This window comes from Scyliorhinus canicula, chromosome 7 (genome assembly GCF_902713615.1).
Source record: "Scyliorhinus canicula chromosome 7, sScyCan1.1, whole genome shotgun sequence".
NCBI lineage: Eukaryota > Metazoa > Chordata > Chondrichthyes > Carcharhiniformes > Scyliorhinidae > Scyliorhinus > Scyliorhinus canicula.
This window is the reverse complement of record NC_052152.1, coordinates 28,525,389-28,549,930: the sequence shown is the minus strand read 5'-3', so window position 1 is coordinate 28,549,930 and position 24,542 is coordinate 28,525,389. Positions and strand designations below refer to the sequence as shown.

Sequence of the window (24,542 nt, the reverse complement as noted above, 5' to 3'; positions counted from 1 at the left end):
TGGCCTATCCCTTTAATTAGCTCCTGCAGCTCTATCGGCGCCCCCAACCCTTCCACCAGCTCCTCCTGTACCTTTGGGAACCCCAATTTGTCGAGAAAGTTCTTCATTCCCCCTCTCCTCTTCGGCGGTTCAGACCTATACAATTCCCTATAGAAGTCCCTAAAGACCCTATTCACCTCCTGCCCCTTCTGCACTACGTCCCCACCCCTCTCTCTCACTCCCCCAATCTCTCTGGCTGCATCTCGCTTACGAAGCTGGTGTGCCAGCATCCTGCTCGCCCTTTCCCCGTACTCATACGCCGCACCCTGCGCCCTTCTCCACTGCATTTCCGCCTTCCTAGTGGTCAGTAGGTCGAACCTGGCCTGCAAGCTACGCCGCTCCCTTAATAGCCCCTCCTCTGGCGCCGCCGCATATTTCCTATCTACTTCTAGGAGCTCCCCCACCAGCCTCTCCCTTTCCTGCCTCTCCTTCCTCTCTCTGTGTGCCCTTATGGAGATCAGCTCTCCTCTAATCACTGCTTTCAAGGCCTCCCAGACCGTCCCCACCTGCACCTCACCTGTGTCATTCGTACCCAGATAGTTCTCAATGCCCGTTCTCACCCTTCTGCACACCTCTTCGTCCGCCAACAGCCCTACATCCAGGCGCCACAACGGGCGTTGGTCCCGCGCCTCCCCCATGTCCACGTCCACCCAATGTGGTGCATGGTCCGATATCGCAATGGCCGAGTACTCCGTGTCCTGCACTCTCGGTATCAGCCCCCTGTTCAATACGAAAAAATCGATCCTAGAGTACACTCTGTGGACGTGGGAGAAAAAAGAATACTCCCTCGCCCTAGGCCTACCAAATCTCCATGGGTCTACCCCTCCCATCTGCTCCATGAACCCCCTTAACACCTCTGCCGCTGCCGGCCTCCTATTCGTCCTGGAACTCGATCTATCCAGCCCAGGGTCTAACACCGTATTAAAGTCCCCTCCCATGATCAGGCCCCCTGCCTCCAGTCCCGGGATGAGGCCCAGCAGGCGCCTCATAAAACCCGCGTCGTCCCAGTTCGGGGCATACACATTTACCAGTACCACATTCTCTCCCTGCAGCCTACCCCTCACCATCACGTACCTGCCCTCCTTGTCTGCCACCACCTCTGCCGCCACAAACGACACCCTCTTTCCCACCAAAATCGCCACCCCCCCGGTTCTTGATATCCAAGCCTGAGTGGAACACCTGTCCCACCCACCCCCTTCTCAGGCGGACCTGATCTGCTACCCTCAAATGAGTCTCCTGCAGCATTGCTACATCAGCCTTCAGTCCCTTCAGGTGTGAGAAGACCCTTGATCTTTTGACCGGCCCATTCAGCCCCCTTACGTTCCACGTGATCAATCGGGTCGCAGAGCGACCCGTCCCTACTCCCTGTCGATTAGCCATGTCTTGTCCCTTGCTCGCCCCGGGTCATCCCTTCTTTTCTGACCCGCTTCCCATAGCGATGGCCCCCCCCCCCCCCCCCCCACCCCCCCGGCTCTCCCCTTCTCGTCCCTGGTCTTTCCAGCAGCAACCCGGTGTCCCCCCCCCAGCCCCCCCCCCCTTTCCCCCCTCCCCCCCCCCCCCCTGGCTAGGACCCCTCCTAGCCGCGATGTACCCCACATCGTACTCCCGAGAGTCAGCTGGTCTCCGCTGACCCGGCTGCTCCTGCCACATTCCGACTCCTCCCGGTTCACCCCATCTGCGCCCGTGAAAGATCCCCTTAAAACCCCCGAGAAAGACCCGCATAATCAACCCGCTCCCCCCCGTCCCGTCTCCCCAACTTAACGATATAAATACAAATACCCAATGGCAACTAAATACATAAATACTTAACTACATACTTAAATAACAAAATAATTAACTAACTATCAACTAACAGTGTGCCCAACCATCACCCTCCATCAAACAGTATAAATAACCGCAGATAACCATAACCAGAAACGAAAAAAAAAAGAACAAAAAACCCCCCCAAGCACCCAAAGAAAAAGGGTAAGAGGGGTAAATAACTAAGGAAAATTGGAAACGGGAAAAAACACCCCATAAGAAGCCAACGACCCACAATAGAGATTTCAACAGTACAAATATACAGAAACACCCAACAACTCGAAACCTTCAAGATATTCAGAAAAGTCAACCGTTCGAGAAAAAACACCCCAAACAATCCACGAAACTGTTACCCAGTTCCGACCTGGCCTGAAAAAGAAAAGGGCCACTTGCTCAATCAAGAGTCCCCCGGCGGCTACGACCGCCGGTGCTCCCAGGTTTTAGTTCGTGTCCAACTTTTCCTCTTGTACAAAGGTCCAGGCCTCCTCTGGGGACTCGAAATAATGATGTTGGTCCTTGTAGGTGACCCACAAGCGCGCCGGTTGCAGCATTCCAAATTTGATCTTTTTCGTGTGTAGCACCGCCTTTGTCCGGTTGTACCGGGCCCGCCGCTTTGCCACCTCCGCACTCCAGTCCTGGTACACCCTTACCGTCGAGTTCTGCCACTTGCTGCTTTTCTCCCTTTTAGCCCACCTCAGGACTTTCTCTCGATCACTTAGCCGCTGGAACCGCACCAGCACCGCCCTCGGGGGCTCATTTGCCCTAGGCCTCCTGGCCATGACCCGGTATGCCTCTTCCAATTCCAGGGGCGCCGGACCGGCCCCTTCCCCCATCAGGGAGCTCAACATCTCCGCCACATATCCCGGGAGATCCGACCCCTCCAGGCCTTCTTCCAGGCCCAGGATCCTCAAAATTTTCCTCCTCATCCGAGTGTCCAGCTCCTCGAAGCGGCTCTGCCACTTCATGTGGAGTGCCTCGTGCACCTCCACCTTTGCCCTGATGACTGTGGCCTCCTCCTCCCTCGCGGTCATCTCCTGCTGCAGATCTTTAATCGACGCCTCTTGGATCGCCTGGGCTCCCACCAACCTGGTGGCCGTCGCGTTCATGGACTCTAAGAGTTCCACTTTCATCTCCGTGAAAAAACGGAGGAGAGCGGCCTGCTGCTCCTCCGCCCATTTCTTCCACTCCTCCGATGCACCGCCGGCCGCCATTTTGATTTTCTTCCCCCGCTTTTTTTGGGGAGCTGCTGCCGTTTTTCTTGCCGCTCCACTCCGGGTACCGACCATAAAATCGGTCTAGTTCTCCTCAGGGGACCTTCCCCCACCGGGATTCGTTTTTTCAGCGCCGTTGGGGCCCTCCAATTGGCCCAAAAACACCTTTGTTGCAGGAGCTTCCAAATGTGCGGCTTAGCTAGTCATAGCCGCAACCGGAAGTCCCCAGTTTTAGAATTATTTTAACCAATAACACAAGCGGTACCGTGCAGAACACACATCTCTGCAAACGTAAAACAGAGAAAGACAGTATAAATTCAGAATAGGAGTCCTTGAGAATGAACCGATCAGAAAATTGCTGGGGGGGCGGGTGGAGGAGGAGGGGAAGGGTAAGGCTACACAAACATGATAGGGTAACATATTAAGGTGCACACCTTTTATGTATGGTGTGGTAGTATGACTAGAGGTACTACAGTACCTGGGAGTGTGAGCTACCATTGGTGGAGAAGGCTCGCTGCTCATTGGCCCAAGTGTTTGCATTTCATTGGTCAGATCGTAAGGTAGCTCCGCCCAGTGAGGCAGAGTATAAGAACCCGTGTTTCCCAGCAACCGGCCTCTTTCCATACTCGAGCTGCTGGGGAAACATCTTGTTGATTAAAGCCTTCAATTCGGACTACATCCTCAAAGTCGATCCCCCGTCCTTGTTTGCAAACCTCACCCCGGATTGCAAACCTGTCGCCACCAGGAGCAGACGATACAGTACCCAGGACCGGGTCTTCATCAGGTCTGAGGTCCAGCGGCTTCTGAAGGAAGGGGTCATCGAGGTTAGTAACAGCCCCTGGCGAGCACATAGTCACGGGCCAGTGGGCAGCCGCCATTTGAGAGAGGTATAGTTCCATATCACTAGTCATACTACCAGTAAATCATCCCACCCGCACCGGACTGCTAGTCATGGCTGGACGCCCGAGCAGTCTCTCCCCCCCCCCCCCCCCCCCCCCCCCCCCGTTCCTTTCTCAACAAGGGGTGAATGTGGTAGTATGACTAGAGGTACTACGGTACCTGGGAGTGGAGTAGGCTCGCTGCTCATTGGCCAGAATTAGGAACAAAGGATCAAATTCTAAGGCCTGTCAAATATTCTCTCAACTCCTTAACCACACCAGATTAATAGGATTGAATCTTAACAGGTACATATACAGTGTACATAATCATCCTCGACTACCTTGCACTTTAGGCTAATCGGGACTACAGGATCAAACCTGTGTCTCAAACTCTGATGTGCAATCTGTATAGTATCTTGAACTGTGTCTCTTTCGTTCTGTTACATACCAAACTTTTATTGACATAATCCCATACACTACTCCATGTCTCCTCATTAATATTATTTGCAAATTCTCTTCCCCAAGACTGCAAGGTAACCAATGCACTAACACAGGATCGAGAACACAAGGTGGCATAAAACTTGCTAATTAACTCTTTGGGCTCTGCAGAAATCAGCATTTCTTTCTACTGGGGAAACAGAAGGGGTTAAGATGCAAAGTTGGCTTGTCAAGGATAAAGTCTGTCAAGGATAAAGGATAAAGGCACTTAAAAAAGGAGAGTCTCGGAATGTCGAATTCCGGTGATCGGACACGCATGTGCAGTGCGGCCGCTTTTTTTTACATGTTGGCGGCCTTCGGGCACGCATGTGCACTGCGGCCGCTTTTTGTTTAAACATGTTAGCGGCCATTTTGAAGGCCGCTTGCAGCCGGCATTATTAAAAGGCGGCAGTTGCGCGTGGATTTGCGCAATCGGGAGCGCAGCAACGGACGGCTCTGCGGGTCGCACCCCCGAGTTTGACCATGCCTGCTCTAGACTGCTTGCTGAGATAGTTGTAGCTTTTCTGACTCAGCCAAGAATTCATAAAGAGCCCTTGAGAAAATTATAAACAAACAACTATTGAAACTACTGGAACAGATGCTACAGCACTTAGTGTATCAATCAAATCAATACAGCTCACACATGCGGCCAGTTTTTTTTCCCCCCGTCGTCCAAAGAGCAGGGGATCAAAAAATCCCCACAGATCATGGAAGAGCCAAATCTTCTGGTTGTACATGCTGGCCGGATCTTCCGGTCCTGCCAATGGTGCAGCACCGCTACCAGTTTCCCAGCGGCATGGTGTGGATTGAGTGGGAAATCCCATTGACGGCAGCGGGATCAGAAGCTGGCTGGCTTTCGCAGCCGAGAAACACACCTCGGAGAGACCAGAAAATCTAGCCCAGGGTTTATCCACCCTTCCACAGGTTTTGCCTCTATCCCATTGACTCCTGACTCCCCCTGTGGGTCAAGGCCCTTGCAAAAATGAAAAGAGGATTCTGCACCGAGTTTCCCTCGTGTGTGAATCATTTCCTCCTCTCCCCTATTGGCAATAATTGGGTCTGTTGGAAATGGGGCGTGACTTCCCCATCTGGGTCCTGCCTTCTACTTTGGAAGGTCCGTGGACATTAGGATTCTGCAAAAACCCTGTCCTTAAAAATAGTTAATGTTCTTTTGAAGTAGTGTTCTATTCTTGGCCTTTCACTCGGTGAATGACCTCAACCTTTTTTAAAAAGCTGCTTAAATACCTAACAAATCCCAGTGTTCACCATCTGTTTGTTTCTTGACTCTTGATGTTCTTCAGGAATTATCGATGACCTGACAGCTGCTGGAGTGAGATGTTTTGGCCCATCAGCCAAGGCGACACAATTGGAATCTAGTAAGCATTTTGCCAAAGACTTCTTGGATCGACATGATATCCCTACTGCTCGATGGAAAGCTTTTACAGACCCCAAGGAAGCGTGTAGCTACATCCAACAGTAAGAAGGGCATTCATCTAGACAGTGTGTGCATTAAATTGAGATTCTTCTAGAATGCCAAAGGCCTTCCTATTAATGTTAATATGTCATGAGACTGAGCCTCTGCAATTTAGTCTTTACCGCATCAGAGTAAATGTCAAGATGCAAAGCTTATTATGTCAAATGATGGTCTTTACTTGCAAGTAAAACATTATCATCCTGTGAATTTACTTATCCCTGTGTTTTTGCAAGCCAGGAAATCCAAATTCCGTTTAGTCACAAAATTAAAGAAAATTGTTTGAGGCTCCATTACTGTTAATAAAATTGTGTTGGTTACAAATCACAGCAGAGCATACGATGTACATGATTAGCCCTCTCACTTTGCTCTGGATTACTTCCTAGTGTGTGCATACACGATATGTTTCTTTCTTGAAAGCCTCTTAAACAAGGAATACCATGTATGGTACAGAGGTGGCCAATTTTGAGGAGAAGTCCATGTCTTGCGATGGATTTATTGTTTATTTCTTTCAGTGCTGATTTCCCTGCGCTGGTAGTGAAAGCAAGTGGCTTGGCAGCTGGGAAAGGTGTTATCGTAGCAGCTGACATAGGAGAGGCTTGCAAAGCAGTCCACGATATAATGCAGGTATGTCAACGTGTCTTGTGTAAGGTTTTATCCTTTCAAAGATATGTGGCTCTCCGTGAATGAAAGGGACACCCGTGGCGAAGTTCCCTTGGCGACCTTCTCCTTTGATGATTTGTTTGATGACAGTAGTATGTTTGCTCCAGGTAACCCCAATGCTAAGCATCTGATTCAGATCCGATTGCTTCCAGTAACTTGAGAAATAAGAGTGTGAGGGGGAGAAATCTATTCGCTGTTTAAGGACTTGCGTAGATTCACCAGGGCAAGCAGTGCCATGGGCCAAGTGGCATTATCAATGAAGAGGTGGTGCAGTGGTTAGCACTGCTGCCTCACCGTGCCGAAGTCCCAGGTTCGAACCCGGCTCTGGGTCACTGTCCGTGTGGAGTTTGCACATTCTCCCCATGTCTGTGTGGGTTTGGGGGCAGCAAGGTGGCCTAGTGTTTAGCACAACCGCCTCATGGCGCTGAGGTCCCAGGTTCGATCCCGGCTCTGGGTCACTGTCCATGTGGAGTTTGCACATTCTCCCCGTGTCTGCGTGGGTTTCGCCCCCACAACCCAAAAATGTGCAGAGTAGGTGGATTGGCCACGCTAAATTGCCCCTTAATTGGAAAAAATAATTGGGTAATCTAAATTTATTTTAAAAAATGTCTGTGTGGGTTTCGCCCCCACAATTCAAAGATGTGCAGGATAGGTGGATTGGCCACGTTAAATTGCCCCTTAATTGGATAAAATGAATTGGGTACTCTAAATTTATTTTAAAAAAAATAATATCAATGAGGAAGACCATTCAGCTCATAAATTGAGAAGTGGAGTTACCAGGAAGCTCACGCAGTACCGATGACTGCAAAAGTAGCTACAGAGAAAGCAGGACTGGAAGTTAAAATTGCAGAGGTCGGGGAGTGGAGTTCACACTGATGGGTGTAGTTTACACATTATGTGTCACGATCCACGCTGATGGTATCTGCGAGGGTATTCCAACTTGAAACATCAGTTTGTGGGCAGGAGCAGTTTTTTTTGGAATGGTGTGAGGAGCAGTGTGAAATCCCAGTCATCATGAAACTATTATTAAAGACTATTTATTAAAGGAAAAAAAAGGCAACTACACACGAACAGGACTACAATACTCAAGGTCAATAACGGCGCCACGGTGGCTCAGTGGTTAGCACTGCTGCCTCACGGCGCTGAGGACCCGTGTTCGATTTGTCCGTGTGGAGTTTGCACATTTTCCCCATGTCAGCGTGGGTCTCACCCCCACAATCCAGAAGATGTGCCGGGCAGGTGGATTGGCCATGCTAAACTGCCCCTTAATTGGAAAAATATAAACAATACTTGAGGACAAGTGCGCATATGAATCACTAAACATGCACGCAGTTTACGTGGAATGTACTACTTGTGCCAAAATATATCTTCCGATCCCGGAACCCCTTAATACTCCCCCTGTACCCGAACAACATCCAAATTAAATAAAGCTGTAAGTAAAATCCAGCTGACAGTTACCACACAACACAAGGCTGATAATCAAGTTCAGGAAACTTATTTTCCTGATCCAACGAATATATTATAACTGCCTTCATGAAAGTTTTTGCACTAACATGGCTTGTGTCTTAGATATAAAACTAGTCTCTCAGGCTGTTAGATATAAACTGGCCTCTGCGTGTGTCTGAGGGTGCTGGCAATTATATCACTTTCTCCATTGATTCCCAATTCTGTTGTTGTCTGGAAATTATTTTACACTTCGACCTGTTTATACGCAAAACATTTTACCCAGATGCTTTTACTTAAGTGACGAACAAGGACAAAACACGTTTATAGTTTAACCCAATTTTATTCAACAGTAACTCTTTTATTTGGATATTACATTCTTCAACATCACTCGCACAAAATATGACTCTGACTCACAGCTGAGCTCTGGGTATGACCTACACTTAGTGAAGGAGGCTGGCCAGGCTACGTTCACTCGATGTGGATATCTTCTTTGGGTTCAGAGCCCAAGGTCCCCCCTTCTTACGATGGTTGTGCCTAGGAGACGCGCAGATTATCTCTGCTGATCTGTTCCAATGTTCTTTCTTTTATACCAGTTCTACTAGCACTGAGTATTAGGTATATGCCCACACCTGGCCTGAGTTCTATTGTCACATCCAGACTTGAGCTCTTTTTAAAAAAAAAAAATCCAATAAAAGCCAATTTAGTGTGGCCAAGCCACCTGCCCTGCACATCTTTTGGATTGAGGGGATGAGACCCACGCAGACACTGGGAGAATGTGCCAACTCCACACGGACAGTGACCCGGGGCCGGGTTAGAACCTGGTCCTGGGCGACGTGACTTAAATAGGAATAAACAAGGTTTTAGTGGCACAGTGGTTAGCACTGCTACCTATGGCACTGATTTGTGAAAAATTGGTGCAACCAGCGTGCACAATCGAGGAATTGGAAGCGAAGTTGTGTTAAGCATCACTTGAGTTTCTCTAATGTTTGGCGCGGGTGTAGGAAGCAGCGTGAGCTTGCCCTAGTCACACAACTGGCCATGCTCCTGATCGAATTCATAGCCATGGTGACTGTCCACAAACTCTGCAATTTTGGGGGAAGAGGCTCTGAAAATCCTACTTTGTAGATGCAGGGGGTTTCAATCAGCACCTTTTTATAAAACTTTAATTTAAAAATGCTTGATTTAGAAACCGGCTGCTGTACTATTCTGTATGGGCTTTTTTTTTTGGAAGTCATCTTTGATTATTTGAAGTCGGGTCACTCGTGGTCCAGCCACTGATTAAAATTTGAGTTCAGTCCATTTTCAGATGTATTAATAAAACTTCACCAAGTTACACCCTCTTAAATATATCAAGGAATATGTTTTACTGCAATGTTGCCCGTTACACTCGGTTTGTGATTATTCTATTGAGTTTCAGCAGAAACCTGAACTGTCAAATTAAAATTAATTTGAAAAATGAGCGCCATTTGTGTACAAACTGCCTACCCCATATCTTGAACAAAATAAATGCTTTGTTGGGGTTTTTTAAAAAGAAATTTAGAATACCCAATTCATTTTTTCCAATTAAGGGGCAGTTTAGCGTGGCCAATCCACCTAGCCTGCACATCTTTGGGTTGTGGGGGTGAAACCCACGCAAACATGAAAAGAATGTGCAAACCCCACATGGACAGTGACCCAGAGCCGGGATTGAACCGCGGAGAGATGGCACAGTAGTCGACGGAGCAGCTGGTGAAGGTTTTTGAAGATTGCTTCGCCAAGCTGAAGGGGGACACGCTGGACCCGATTAAGGCTTCGATTGATGAAGTTGTGCAGAATCAAGAGACCCACGGGAGAGTGATCCAGGAGGTGGAGGAAAAGGTGTCCGAGCACGAGGAGTACATAACCGTGCTGGAAGGCAAGTTGGAGATGATGAACGACCGCCAGAAAATAAAGCAGGAGAAGATGGAGGATCTGGAGAACAGGTCCAGGAGGCAGAATCTTAGAATTGTTGGCCTCCCTGAAGGCAGTGAGGGATCGGATGTGAGGACTTTTGTGACAGACATGCTGGAGAAGTTGATGGGGGCTGAGGCGTTCCCTCGGACCCTGGAAGTGGTTAGAGCGCACAGTGCCCTCGTGAAGAAGCCCCGAGCGAACGAGCCGCCGAGGGCCATGGTGGTACGCTTTCACCGTTTCCTGGACAAGGAACACGTTGTGCGGGGGCCAAGAAGGGACGGAGCAGCAAATGGGAGAGCTGTGAGCTGCGCATTTACAGGACCTGGGCGCGGATCTGGCCAAGAGGCGAGCTGGGTTTAATCGGGCAAAAACGGCCCTCTTTAAGAAGGGGGTGAAGTTTTGGATGCTGTACCCAGCCCGTCTGTGGGTCACACATTAGGAACGGGACTTCTACTTTGAAAGGCCAGACAAAGTATGGACTTTTATTAAAGAAAAGAGGCAGGAAGCGAATTAAAAACACTGAAGCCTTGGAGAAGTACTGTGGCGGCGATTTGTTGTGCTGGGTTGTATAAATATCAGTAGTGCTATGTGTAATAAGGGGCTGTTTGGATGGCTAAAGGTAACTTTGTCTCGCAGGGAGCTGGTTAGAGGGGGGATGGGCTTTGGGGTTGGTTCTGCTTTTTGGGTGATTATTTTAAAGTGGCTGTTTCTTCACTGTTTTTTCTGATGTTTGTTTACTGGGGAATGTGATGCTTATAAAATGTTTATCCATGTGGGGGGAGAGGGGCGGGAACAATGGGGAGACAGACTGCTTGGTGCTGTTGGGGGGGGGGGGGGGGGGGTGCTGGAACCAGGCTGATTACATGGAGCTTCAGTGGACTGAATGGGCCGGTCAAGAGGGCTCACGTTTGCGCATTTGAGGGGGCTGAAGGCAGACGTGGCAATGCTACAAGAGACACACCTAAAGGTTAAAGACCAGATGAGATTGAGAAAGCGGTGGGTCAGCCAAGTATTCCACTCGGGGTTGGACTCAAAGACCAGAGGGGTAGCAATCTTGATCAGCAAACGAGTGGCATTCGAGGCAGGGAGAATCGTGTCAGACGGGGGAGGGGGGGGGGGGGGGGGGGTCGGGACACAATAGTGAGTGGGAAGCCGGAGGGGGTGAGAGTGGTACTTGTGAACATATATGCTCCGAATTGGGACAACGTGGAATTTATGAGGCGGGTTTTAGGTAAGATCCCAGACTTGGCGTCACATAACCTGATCATGGGAGGAGACTTTAACACAGTCATTGATCCGGATTGGACCGGTCAAAATCCAGGATAGGGAGGAGGCCGGCAGCAGCAAAGGAATTGAAGGGGTTTACGGAGCAGATGGGGGTAGAAGACCCATGGAGGTTAACAAGTCCATCGAGAACTACCTGGAAACAAATTATACGGGGGAGGTCTCCGCAGCGACGGTTTGGGAAGCTCTGAAGGCAGTGGTCAGAGGGGAATTAATCTCGATACGGGCCCACAGAGAAAAGGCGGAATGGGCTGAGAGGGATAGATTAGTGGAGGAGATACTCCAGGTGGACAGGAGATACTCGGAGGCCCCGGACGCGGGGCTACTGAGGGTGTGACTGAGGATACAGGCGGAGTTTGGGCTGTTGACCACAGGGAAAGCAGTGGAACAGTTGAGGAAGGCAAGGGGGTGATTTACGAGGACGGGGAAAAGGCAAGCAGAATGTTAGCGCACCAGCTCGGGAAAAGCGAGGCAGCCAGGGAGATAAGTAAAGGGTAGGGCGGGGAATATTGTCCTGGACCCAGTGGGGGTAAACGAAGTGTTTAAGGACTTCTAGAGTAAATTATATGAGTCGGAACCCCCCGGCTGGGGTGGAGGTGTTGAGGCATTTTTTTTTTTGATCCGTTGAGGTTTCCGAGGATAGATGAGGATCTGGTGGAAGGGCTGGGAGCCCCAATTGAGATTGAGGAAATAATCAAGGGGCTATAAGGGGCAATAAGACGTTTTCAGAGATATTGAGCCCACTAATGGTGAGGACATTTAACGAAGCAAGAGAGAAGGGAGTCCTCCCCCCAAAAATGTTGCAGGCCTCGATTTCATTGATCCTGAAACGGGAGAAGGATCCGGAGCAATGTGGGTCATACAGGCCGATTTCTCTACTGAATGTGGACGCCAAACTGCTGGCTCAGATACTGGCCACAAGGATAGAGGACTGTGTCCTGGGGGTGATAGTGGAAGACCAGACGGGATTTGTAAAGGGCAGGCAACTCTAGGCCAATTTGTGAAGGCTTTTAAACGTTATTATGATGCCCTCAGAAGGAGAGGAGGCGAAGGTGGTGGTAGCGATGGATGCGGAGAAGGCTTTTGATCGGGTTGTGTGGAATTACCTGAGGGAGGCACTGGGAAGGTTTCGGTTTGGTGAGGGCTTTATTGATTGGGTGCGGTTGCTCTATCAGGCACCAGTGGCGAGTGTGCGTACGAATTGACTGAGGTTGGGGTACACCGAGGGACGAGGCAAGAGTGCCCCCTCTCCCTGTTATTGTTTGCTTTGGCCATAGAGCCATTGGCCATGGCGTTAAGAGCCTCTAGGAACTGGAAAAGACTGGTTCGCGGGGCGGTGGTGGGAAGCACCGGGTCTCGCTTTCCGCAGATGACCTGCTCTTGTATATTTCAGACCCGTTGGAAGGGATGGTGGAAGTAATGCGAATCTTGGGGGAATTTGGCAATTTTCCAGGGTGTAAATTGAACATGGGGAAAAGTGAGATGTTCGCGATCCTGGCAAGAGAACAGGAGAAGGGACTGGGAGAGCTGCCGCTTAGAATGGTAGGGAAGAGCTTTTGATATCTGGGAATCCAGGTGGCCCGGGAATGGGAGGTTAAGTTAAACCTATCCGAGTTGGTAGAACAAATGGAAGGGGACTTTAAGAGATGGGACGTGCTCCCGCTATCACTGGCGGGGAGGGTACAGACCGTGAAAATGACGGTCCTCCCCAGATTTCTGATTGTCTTTCAGTGCCTCCCCATCTTCATCCCAAAGGACTTTTTCAAGCGGATGAATAAGGTTATTTTGGGCTTTGTGTGCGGTTGCTCTATCAGGCACCAGTGGCGAGTGTGCGTACGAATTGACTGTGGTTGGGGTACACCGAGGGACGAGGCAAGAGTGCCCCCTCTCCCTGTTATTGTTTGCTGGAGCGCAGTCGGGGGGAGGGTGGGTTGGCGCTGCCGAACGTCTGCAATTACTACTGGGTGGTTAATATAACCATGATCAGGAAGTGGGTAGTGGAGGAGGGGTCAGCATGGGGACGGATGGAGGCGGCATCATGCAAAGACACCAGTTTGGGAGCACTAATAGCGGCACCTCTTCCGTTCTCGCCAGCCCGATACTCCACAAGTCCGGTGGTGGTGGCAGCTCTGAGGATCTGGGGGCAGTGGAGGAGATATAAGAGAGGGGAGGGAGCATCGATTTGGACCCCGATTTATAATAATCATAGATTTGTACCGGGTAGGCTGGATGGCCGGTTCCGGAGTTGGCAGAGGGCAGGAATTAGAAGGATGGGGGATCTATTTATTAGCGGGAGCTTTCCCAGTTTGAAAGCATTGGAGCATAAATTTGAATTGCCAGCAGGGAATGGTTTTAGGTATTTGCAGGTGCGGGACTTCCTGAGAAAACAGGTGCCGGCCTTTCTGCTGCTGCCGCCGCGGGGGACACAGGATAGAGTAGTTTCCAGTACCTGGGTGGGAGAGGGGAAGGTATCGGATATTTACCAGGAGCTTTCGGCGGTGGAGAAAACTCCGGTGGAGGAGCTTAAGGGCAAGTGGGAGGACGAGCTAGGAGGTGAGAGAGAGGCGGGGCTGTGGGCGGTGCCCCTAAGCAGCGTTAATACCTCCTCATCACGCGCCAGGCTTGGCCTGATACAATTTAAGGTAGCCCACCGGGCACACATGACAGCGGCTAGGATGAGTAAGATCTTCGGGGTTGAGGATAGGTGTGCGAGGTGCGCGGGAAGCCCAGCAAATCATGTCCACATGTTTTGGGCATGCCCGAAGCTTAGAGGGCTTTGGCAGGGTTTCGCTAAGGCAATGCCCACGGTGCTAAAAACACGGGTGGTGCTGAGTCCGGAGGTAGCAATCTTTGGAGAGCTGGGAGTTCAGGGGGCGAAAGAGGCCGATGTCTTGGCCTTTGCCTCCCTGGTAGCCCAGAGATGGATCTTGTTAATGTGGAGGGACTCGAAGCCCCCGAGTGTAGAGACCTGGGTTAGTGGCATGGCTGGGTTTCTCAGTCTTGAAGATAAAGTCGCCTTAAGAAGGTCAATGGTCGGGTTTACCCGGAGGTGGCAGCCGTTTGTCGACTTTCTCGGGGAAAATTAAAATGTCAGCAGGTGCAGTATTCCAAGGGGGGCTGAGTGTTGAGTGCCGGATTGTTGTTGTATGGTTGAGTGTGTGAAGATTGAGATGGGGGGGGGGGAAATGTTTATTGTACCATGTTGATGTCATTGTCTGTTATTTTTCTAAAAATTTTCAAATACCTTAATAAAAATAATTTTTTAAAAAAGTAGTTCAAATGTAGTTTTAACAATGAATCTGCTTGGATCTTTGCCGACAAGTTTGCAGTATGAACACGGTGCTAAACGTACTTGTATTTTCTTTTTGAAAAGGAAAAGACCTTTGGTTCTGCTGGTGAAACTGTGATTGTGGAGGAGCTGCTTGAAGGCGAGGAAGTTTCTGTAAGTAAGGCTTTGTTGCTTTTTGCTAGCCTGTTATAAATTGAAGTTTTTTGTTTATATTTTTCATTGCCAAGTTCGTCTAGTTGCATGTCCAGCATATATATAATCGCTTATTGTCACAAGTAGGCTTCAATGAAGTTACTGTGAAAAGCCTCTAGTCTCCACATTCTGGCGCCAGTTCGGGGAGGCTGGTACGGGAATTGAACCCGCGCTGCTGGCCTTGTTCTGCATTACAAGCCAGCTGTTTAGTCCACTGTGTTAAACCAGCCCCAAGCATAGACTCCATGTGGGATCTATCACGAGTAGCTTGGATAAAAGTTTTAGCTGGACTGAAAGATCTAATCCCAGGAATTCGCTCAATCATTCACTAAGTTTTAACCTGCATACCAGCCCACCACTTTAAGTCGAGCTCCAAAGTCCTGCACAACAGAATGATGGGAAATGAAGCTGTGCCACGGTGCTGTGCAATGAGTTGGTATATTGAGAGGTGACATTATTGAGAGCCCCAGAACAGAGGCCATTCATTTTCTTTTCAGTTGCTCTGCATTGAGAGCAGCTACCAAGGGCAGGTTGTCGAGTGGTGGTGTGAAATTCTCGATTTAAGCAGCATTGATTTCTACTCCGTTCAGCTCAAAATTATCTCCTTGCATTCCTGTTTACTGTTTTCAATTATGTCCCTGTACAATTACAATACTGTAATTGGCTAAGATACCAGACCGAGTAGCTTGAATCTTATTCTGAGAGTAACTCGGGTGGTAGTGAACTCCATTCCTTAAAGTGCAATTCTGATAATGTTGTGCAGTGTCTGTGTTTCAGTGACGGTGTTGTAGTTGCCTGTATGCCACCAGCTCAAGATCACAAACGCTTACTGGATGGGGACCAAGGGCCAAATACAGGTGGAATGGGAGCTTATTGCCCTGCTCCTCAGGTAAAGTAGTATTTGAAGATTAATAGTTGTTATTTTACAGAGTTTTGACAGTCTGATTGTCGCCAGTGGGGATGGTAATATATCGTTTTGTGCAGTCCTGGAATACCATGGTGGTCAATCAGTTGGTTCAGTGGAATTTGGGAATGTAACCAGTCCATCAAATTTAAACCAGTTTAAACAGCCAGTGCGAATGATCTGCGATGACCATGTTGCCATTTCACAGATGGCAATTTTAATCTGCTCTTTTAAACAGTTGAGAGAAACTTCCAGAAGATAGCAGGAAGATTCTCTGAAAATGTAGAGAGGGTCTTTTTAAAAAATATTTTATTCGGGCATTTTCCTAGAACCTAACAAAAGCAGAAAACCCTGATCGGTTTCCACCTCTGAGCGAATCCATCAACCGACCCCTTCTAGACGAACTTTAAAAAAAAATTTTTTTTTAAAGAATAAATTGAGTGCCCAATTCATTTTTTTCCAATTAAGGGGCAATTTAGCATGTCAATCCACCTAGTCTGCACATCTTTGGGTTGTGGGGACACGCAGACACAGGGAGAATGTGCAAACTCCGCACGGACAGTGACCCAGTGCTGGGATCGGACCTGGGACTTCGGGGCCAAGAGGCAGCAATGCTAACTACTGTGCCACCGTGCTGCCTATCCTCTAGATGAACTTGACCTTCTCCAGCCTAAGGAATTCCCACAGGTCGCTCCGACTGGCGCAGCGGTTAGTATTGCTGCCTGACAGCGCTGAGGACCCGGGTTCGATCCCAGCCCTGGGTCACTGTCCATGTGGAGTTTGCTCAGTCTCCCCGTCTCTGTGTGGGTTTCACCTCCACAACCCAAAATATGTGCAGGGTAAGTGGATTGGCCACACTAAATTGCCCTTTAATGGGAAAAAATTTAAATTGTTTTTAAAAAGGTGCACTCGCCCTCTGTTTCCCCTATGGCCAGCCTGCTCTCCATAAACCCTGCCCTCAAAACAAAGGAAATATTACAACGGGATTTTTTTTCAGAAAGCAAACACACTCGCACAAACTCCTCCAAGGTTCATTGTCCTCGCTCTCCTCCCAGTCTATTGTCCCTCATGAATTCCATCGCCTCTTCTGGCGTGCCAAAATAGTTCTCTGGCTTCTGGAAAGACACCCAGAGGTGGGCTGGGTACAGCACTCCTGAACTTCACCCCCTTCTTGGACCAATTGAACCCGGCCCTCCTCTTTGCCAGTTCTGCACCCAAGTCCTGATACACTTGCAGCTTGTTCCCCTTCCAGGCGCACCTCCTCGTCTGCCTCGCTCACCAAAGGATCTTTTCCTTCTCCAGAAAGTGGTGCAACCACACCACCATCGCCCTTGGCGACTCATTCGCTTGCGGCCTCCTCATCAACGCCCTATGCGCCCGGTTGACCTCCAGGGGCCGGTCAAAGGCCCCTCCCCCATCAACCATCTCCAACATTTTGGCCACCTATGTGCTAGCCTCTGCACTTTCGATGCCTTCAGGCATCACCGCGATCCTCATTTTGTCTTCTGAAGCAATTCTCCAGATCTCCCACCTTCTGCTTCAGCCTATTTTGGGTCTCCCGCATCACCTCTGCCTCGGCCATCAACGAGGCCAGCTGCTCCTTGTGGTCCCCCACTACCTCCTCCACTTCCTGGATCGCCCAGCTTCTGTTCCACTCTCTAGATCGCTGCTTTAATCGGCTCCACCACTTTGGCCAGGTCTTCCAGCGCCTCTGCTGGCTGATCTTGCATTCAGAAACTTCACCAGCTGCTCCACTGACCACTGGGCGGGCAGAACAGCCCTCTTACCCTCCGCCATCTTAACCTGTGGCGAACCACAAAGACTCTTCTGTTACAGTATCTCTTTCCAGCATGGTAGCATTGTGGATAGCACAATTGCTTCACAGCTCCAGGGTCCCAGGTTTGATTCCGGCTTGGGTCACTGTCTGTGCGGAGTCTGCACAACCTCCCCGTGTGTGCGTGGGTTTCCTCCGGGTGCTCCGGTTTCCTCCCACAGTCCAAAGATGTGCAGGTTAGGTGGATTGGCCATGATAAATTGCCCTTAGTGTCCGAAATTGCCCTTAATGTTGGGTGGGGTTACTGGGTTATGGGGATAGGGTGGAGGTGTTGACCTTGGGTAGGGTGCTCTTTCCAAGAGCCGGTGCAGACTTGATGGCCCGAATGGCCTCCTTCTGCACTGTAAATTCTATGATAATCTATGATTCTCGCCCCACTCCTAGTTCGTGGATCCATCCACCAGCCACACCAGAGGAGTAAAGCCTTCTCCAGGTACTCCCACCTCTTGCTATCAAAAACTTTCCCTTTCGGGCAGGGAAAAGACTAAAGGGAAAAGCTTGAGCGGGAGCCACCAAATGTGCGATCGCTCACTCTATGGCAGTCACCAGAAGTGTAGAGAGGGTCATGATGATGCCATCAAGATTGTGCTGCAATTTTGAACTGAAGGCTTGCATGAACAAGTATTGGGCTTCTTTGTTTGGCCAGCTAGGTGGTCCTCTGGGACCATATTAGGATACCTTGAGCCTCCCCTACTTTGGCCTTTCCTCCCCTTACCTCAGTGTGGCCCATTATACACCCTCTGCCCCCTGCCATGCCTTCCTCTAAGCAACTCGAAATAACTTAGCTGAGTGCTTGGGATCATTCTTCCCGCTGTCAGCCAGAAACCTTCACCCTGACACCTACCAGTTGCTTGTGCAAGGGATGGACAGACCCAATGCAGATGAGGTAGGTAGAATCTCCCAGGTCTCATTGTGTGGAAAACCAGAGAGTTCTACCATCTGCCTCCGCCCCCACCCCCACCCATACAAAATTAACCCTTGCACTTCATTGGTGGGTGCCTGAATTTATAACATTGTTTGCAGGAGAAACATTCTAGGATTTGTAGAGAATTAAATCAAAGCTTGTTGAGATGATTTCCACTCTAATTTAGTTTGCTGGGAGCTCAGGTTAAGGACATTTTTGTCATGATTTTCAGCGATAACTTAGTCTGTTGAACTCTAGCCTTGGAGTCGGTAAGATCACGCAAACAATTCCTTTCACTTCGTGATTTTCTTGGCTTAATTTCGTCCACTTAATCTTTTCAATTCAAGAAAAGGTACTTCTTTCCCAGCAGAGTTGCTAATTGAAGGAGCTCCTCCAAACTCAGTTGGTAGCACCCTCGCCTCCAAATTGAATGGTTCTGGGTTCAAATCCAAGTCTGGAGACTTGAGCACAAAGATCGAGGCTGACACTCCAGCACAATACTGATGGTGTGCTGCACTGTTAGGGGAGCCAGTTTTCACGTGGGCCATTCTCGCGGGCAGATGCAGAAGATCTCATGCTATTTTGAAGAAGAGCGGGGGATTTGTCTCTGGTGTCCTGGCTGACATTTTTCCCGCAATCCACACCACAAAATTCAAATGATCTGGCCATTATTACATTGCTGTCTGTCAGAGTTTGCTGTGGGCAATTTAGCTGCCTTATAACAGTGACTACACCTCAAAATTACTACTCGGCTGTAAAGTGCTTTCAGCTGTTTGGTGATTATGAAAAGTGATGCATAAATGCAAATCTTTCTTCAAAAACGCTTGTATTTGCTAATTGTTCACCCATGTTCCTTGGAGTGGCGGTGATAGTGAACACTATCTGTCACTAATGTGGGAAGAAGTTGAAAGCTACAGTTAACCAATATTTTGACACCGCAGCCGGTTTCGACACACTATATGTGAATTGTTCCACTCCTGTAAGTGTCAATGTCATTGTGAACCAAATGTGTTCATTAAGAATCCAATAGCATCTCGGAAATTATTTTTCTGGTGCTGGCTATGGGACTTCAAGTGTTTGCATCTGAACCAGTGGTCAGATGACAACCAGCCTGTCAGCTGTTTACCACCTGGGTTGGATTTTCTTTTATATTTTGGTTGTGGCTTTTTAGGTTTCCAAAAAGCATCTCCAGATGATCAAGGAAAATGTTCTTCAGAAAACAGTTGATGGCATGAGACAAGAAGGAATCCCTTATGTTGGTGAGTGTTGCTTTATTTTGCAAGGCCAATGTAGTTGAAGGTGGAGCAGCCTCGGACTCCCGAGAATGAATAAAGTGCTTTACCGGAATAGTGAGTAAAGGCACCGCCCTTTTGTAGGGTTGTGCCAGAGGGATCCGAGCTCATTTTTCACCTGGGGTGAGTTATCTGATCTCCGCTGGGACAGTGCCTCAGGTGCTGCAGTCGACTGCAGCACCCCCTGGCTGTGTTTCAGGTCATTCGGCAGGAGTAAAACTGCAAACAAATGGCTGCTCCCCGTTACTGGTGCCTCCCACTGAAAGGTTGTAATACGTTCGGGAGCAGGAACAAACTCTGCGTTAGTCAAACGGCACTCACGGCCAAGACTGACACATGCACTGTAACTTAGCACCTTTTTAAAAGAAGGGAGAAATTTGTCAAAATAAGAGTGTACGTTGGTAACTTTCATCTTTTAAAAAAATATTTTTATTTGGTTTTTAACATTTTATACATAAAACAACACAAAATAGAAAGGATAACAGAAGACCCATCACCCCCTCCCCCCCCCCCCCCCCCCCCAATACCAATAAATACATACAAGACTTGGAAAATAAGCCCCCGCCCCTTAGCAGCTGACGGTGACCAACTCTTTACAGTGCAGAATAAACAGACTCCGTCTCTTATAAACTTCTCTATCATCGGACAGGACCAGGACACCTGTATGTGGTTGGCCAGGCCCCTCCCACACCGCTCACAAGTGTCCTCCAACCCCTCAAACAACCGGCTCAACCCTGACCTAGTCAGGTGCTCCCTATGCACCACCTTTAATTGCATTAACCCTAGTCTCCCGCACGAGGTTGAGGCATTCATCCTCTGCAAAAACGCATACCACAACCTTTCCTCCAGCCCCCCCCCCCCCCCCAAAAGCTCCTCCTCCCATTTGGCCCAGAACGAGGCAGTAAAATCCCACGCAAAGTGATTGACATGGTGATTCAGAGTTGGCAATTCAGAAAATAAAAGTCACTTCCTGGGAGCTCTTCATCGCTGTCTCTGCTGCCATTTCTCTAGTCTGTTCTCTGAGACAAACTTGTTCGTGTCCACAGGGGCCGTGAAAATGTGCTCCCTACCTTGGAATGTGACCCAGAGCTTGGTTGGGTACAGCATCCCAAGCTTTACGCTGTTTTTGTACAGCACAGCCGTCGCCCTGTTGAATTCTGCCCGGCGCTTGGCCAGGTCAGCCCCTGTGCCCGGGTAGATCCGGTGACCTTCCCAGTCACAGTTCCTTCAGTCTGATTGAAGCTTTCCAGAATCTGAGAAACTCTTTACTATGCTTTAACATTTCTAACTGGCTTCCTCTCATACTTTAATCTCTTTCTCCTGATTAACCTTTCTCTGCTCTTCTTTATATTCTAACCAACCATCTGACATGCCACTCATCTTTGTGCAGTTCTATGGTTTTCCTCAGGTTTGATTCTTCCCGTTATTTCTTTAGTTAACCGTGGATGGTGGCTCCTCCTTTAGAATTCTTTATAGCAGGAATAGTTCTTAGTTTGTCTCGCCCAGTGCAGGATTTGTTCCCGGTCCTGGTACTGATGCATTTTGTCAATTATCGCCCTCGACTTTGGACAAAGCGACTGGTGGGCTCTCCTCAATTTCTGGTGGGCTGGGGAAGTTCTCCCTTCTCACCAGGTTGCCCAGCATTTGGACCGCAGAGTCCGTGGGGTTACTCCCTTCGATCCCCTCCGGCAGGCTCACGATCCATAGATTTTGTCGCCTCAACCAGTTCTCTTGGTCTTTGATTTTTCCCTTCAAACTCCCTTGCGTCGCGACCAGCCCTGCCACCTCTTTCTCTTGGGAGACGATCTGGTCGCCCTGGTCTGTTGCGGCTTTTCCCAGTTCTTTAATCGTATTTTCCTGGGCTTCCAGTCGCCTATCCGCCTCGTTGAGGGCCACCTGCATGGTCGCCAGAGCTTCCGCAACCGCACTCTTGACCACAGCTTGAATATCTGATTTTTGTCTCTTCCCGACGTTCTCTTGGGAGAAAAATCCTCCACCCATCCCATCTCGTGCGTCGGCCGGCTCGGTCATTTGTTTGTCCAGGCTTTTTCTGCTCCTAGTTTCCACGCGACCTCTGAAATGACTGCTATTTGGCATTTTCCCCTCGTCATGTTGTTGGTGGAGGTGTGGGGATATTTTTCCTTGGTGTCACAGGCTATTTGGGATGAAAAGAGCCTATTTTCAGGTTTGTGGGAGGAGAGCCACCTGATGTGCGACTTCTCAGCACATCCGTCACCGGAAGTGACCATCAAGATTTAAATGGTAAAGTCCATGATCAGACACTGAAATACCTATGCTGTTGAAATGCGCGAGAGCTGTACGAAGCAAACCAAATTTTTCTCTTTGTCTTCACAGGAATACTATATGCGGGGTTGATGCTAACCAGAGATGGACCTAAAGTGTTGGAGTTTAATTGTCGCTTTGGTGATCCAGAATGTCAGGTACTTTGATTGCGGTCTTGGAGTCTGAGATGCATGCTTTGATGCGTACTGAAGCAAGAATCTGTGTGTCCTCGTTATACAGATTGATTATTCTTTTCAGCTGAGAATTCTAATTTTGATCCTTGGTTATGTTTCAGGTCATTCTTCCCTTATTGAGCAGTGACTTGTATGAAGTTGTCCAAGCAACTGTGGATGGCAAACTTTCTCGAGCCATGCCGTCTTGGATGGAAAGCAGGGCAGCTGTGACGGTGGTTCTGGCCAGTGGTGGATACCCAGGCAGCTACCCAAAGGGCCACGTGATCACAGGTAGAATCTACTGTGCAGAAAAGCTGTACTAAAGCTGGTGAAATGTTGCTCGCCACTTTAATGAGGTTGCAGTTCTTTTGTATGAGCTGTGAATTACAGAGGTATGTCTGTAAATAATAATTGGGGGGGGGGGAGGTCCTTAGTAAAGCTACTTGTCTTTTTTAGTGGTCTGCAAGTATTTAATTTTCTGTGACATACGTGTGTTTGAGATGGATGTGTTCGGACCAAGGAATTAAACTTGCTGCGGTTAAGAGTCACAGTTATTGAGGCACAGAAGGGAGGCCATTTGTCCCACAAGGTCTATGCTGGCCCCCGAAGATCGATCCAGTTATGTAAATTATTTATTAATGAAAAATCCAATTGAAATTCTGTTGTGCTCAACTGCACAAACACTGAGGGTTTAAGACAGAAAAACCGCACCGACTGAAGTAGGTGATCCCAAATTTATTTTTATGACTTTCCACCCCATCTCTCTTTTTTAAAATAAAATCAACAGTTTTGACTATTATCAGAGGTATAGTTCTGCGGGTATCCATTGGACTTTGCCCAAGTTACCATTAGTCATGGTGTAGCCTTGGTGATGACTCAACTAGTCGCTGAATAAACGCTACAGCCCCAGCAGAGGATTAGGCGGGGGGAGGGGAGGTTAAAGGAAGTTTCAAACTCATTGTTTTGAAAGCCTTTTGACGGCTCCTGCAAAATGTCAACGAGCTGCAGTCAAGGCGATGATCAATTCAGGCCATTCAGTTGAGGAAAGTTTCTGGACTATGGAGCGTGTGCTGATCTCGGCTCTGGGCTGCTGAATTAAGAAGAGCAGAGTTGGCAAAGTCAGCATGGAGCTGACCCACCATAATCCTTTGTGGAAAGGCTGAATTCAGACAGTGTGGGACTTCCACCCCTCATTGCGGAGGAAAGTACCGCCCTGTGAACATCCAGCCAATCTGATTGGCTGGCAGCTCAGCAGTCCAGCCAGTGCCAAGAATACACTAATTACTAGAGGGAACTGCCAGGCCTGCAGGCAGACCCAAGAAGAAGGCCCATGGATCCCAGAGCCAAGTAAATTGGACATGGAGCGTTTGGGAAATTTAGGAAGGGGGATGTTTTATAGACCAGACGGGTAGGAATAAAATGGGGCGGGTTCTGTCTTGGGAAGGATGCCCCACAATGCACACATGCTCCCTCCCCCATCAAAAGCTAAGTGTGGTTCTGTCAAGGCTCAGACATTGAGCATTTTATTCCTCAAAAGTTTTATCCAGGGGCTCTTATTTGTGAGATGAACAAATTATTAAACAGGTTCACAGTTTAACACACATTTTAATCACAATTCTCTCACTCGCAAAGAACATGACTCGGACTTTAGCTGAGCTACAGGTATTACCTGCACTTAGTCAAGGAGGCTGACCAGGCTACGATCACCTGGTTGATGTCTTCTCTGGCTTTCGAAACCCAGAGTCCGTTCTTTTTGCGATGGTTGTGCCTGGGGGATTCCCGGGTTATTGCTAAAGATAAAGATGTCAGGATAGGCAACAGCACCTCCTCCACAATCGTCCTCAATACCGGGGCCCCACAAGGATATGTGCTCAGTCCTCTACTGTACTCCCTATACACACATGACTGTGTGGCAAGATTTAACTTCAACTCAATCTATAAGTTTGCGGATGACACGACTGTGGTGGACCGTATCTGAAACAACGACGTATCCGACTACAGGAGGGAGATGAAATGAAAAATGAAAATCACTTATTGTCACGAGTGGGCTTCAATGAAGTCACTGTGAAAAGCCCCAGTCGCCACATTCCGGCGCCTGTTCGGGGAGGCTGGTACGGGAATTGAACCGTGCTGCTGGTCTGCCTTGGTCAGCTTTCAAAGCCAGCGATTTAGTCCAGTGTGCTAAATAGCCTCTGGCAAGATAAATCACTTGGTTGCATGGTGTACCGAAAACAACCTCTCTCTAAATGTTGGAAAGACCAAGGAACTGATCATCGACTTCAGGAAGCGTAGCACGACACACACTCCTGTCTGCATCAATGGCTCCGAAGTGGAGATTGTCGATATCTTTAAGTTCCTGGGGTCACCATCACCAACAGTCTGTCCTGGTCCACTCACGATGCAACAGTCAAGAAAGCCCAACAACGTCTCTACGTCATATGGAAGCTGAAGGAATTTGGCATTTCTGCAT

The 24,542-nt window shown here is 48.8% G+C and overlaps 1 protein-coding gene across 5 annotated transcripts in view; it reads left to right on the top strand.

Annotated features, from left to right (window-relative positions):
• gart (phosphoribosylglycinamide formyltransferase) overlaps positions 1–24,542 on the top strand; it is a 60,383-nt gene that overhangs the window by 15,920 nt on the left and 19,921 nt on the right. For all 5 annotated transcript variants that reach the window (XR_005461252.1, XM_038801632.1, XM_038801633.1 and 2 more), the window contains exons 4-10: positions 5,707–5,881; positions 6,392–6,503; positions 14,575–14,643; positions 15,446–15,571; positions 19,496–19,583; positions 21,972–22,057; positions 22,195–22,363. Coding sequence is in view for 4 of the 5 variants with exons in the window: in XM_038801632.1 (XP_038657560.1) it covers positions 5,707–5,881; positions 6,392–6,503; positions 14,575–14,643; positions 15,446–15,571; positions 19,496–19,583; positions 21,972–22,057; positions 22,195–22,363 (825 nt within the window). In the remaining variant the exon portion in view is untranslated. The remainder of the gene's footprint in view (positions 1–5,706; positions 5,882–6,391; positions 6,504–14,574; positions 14,644–15,445; positions 15,572–19,495; positions 19,584–21,971; positions 22,058–22,194; positions 22,364–24,542) is intronic.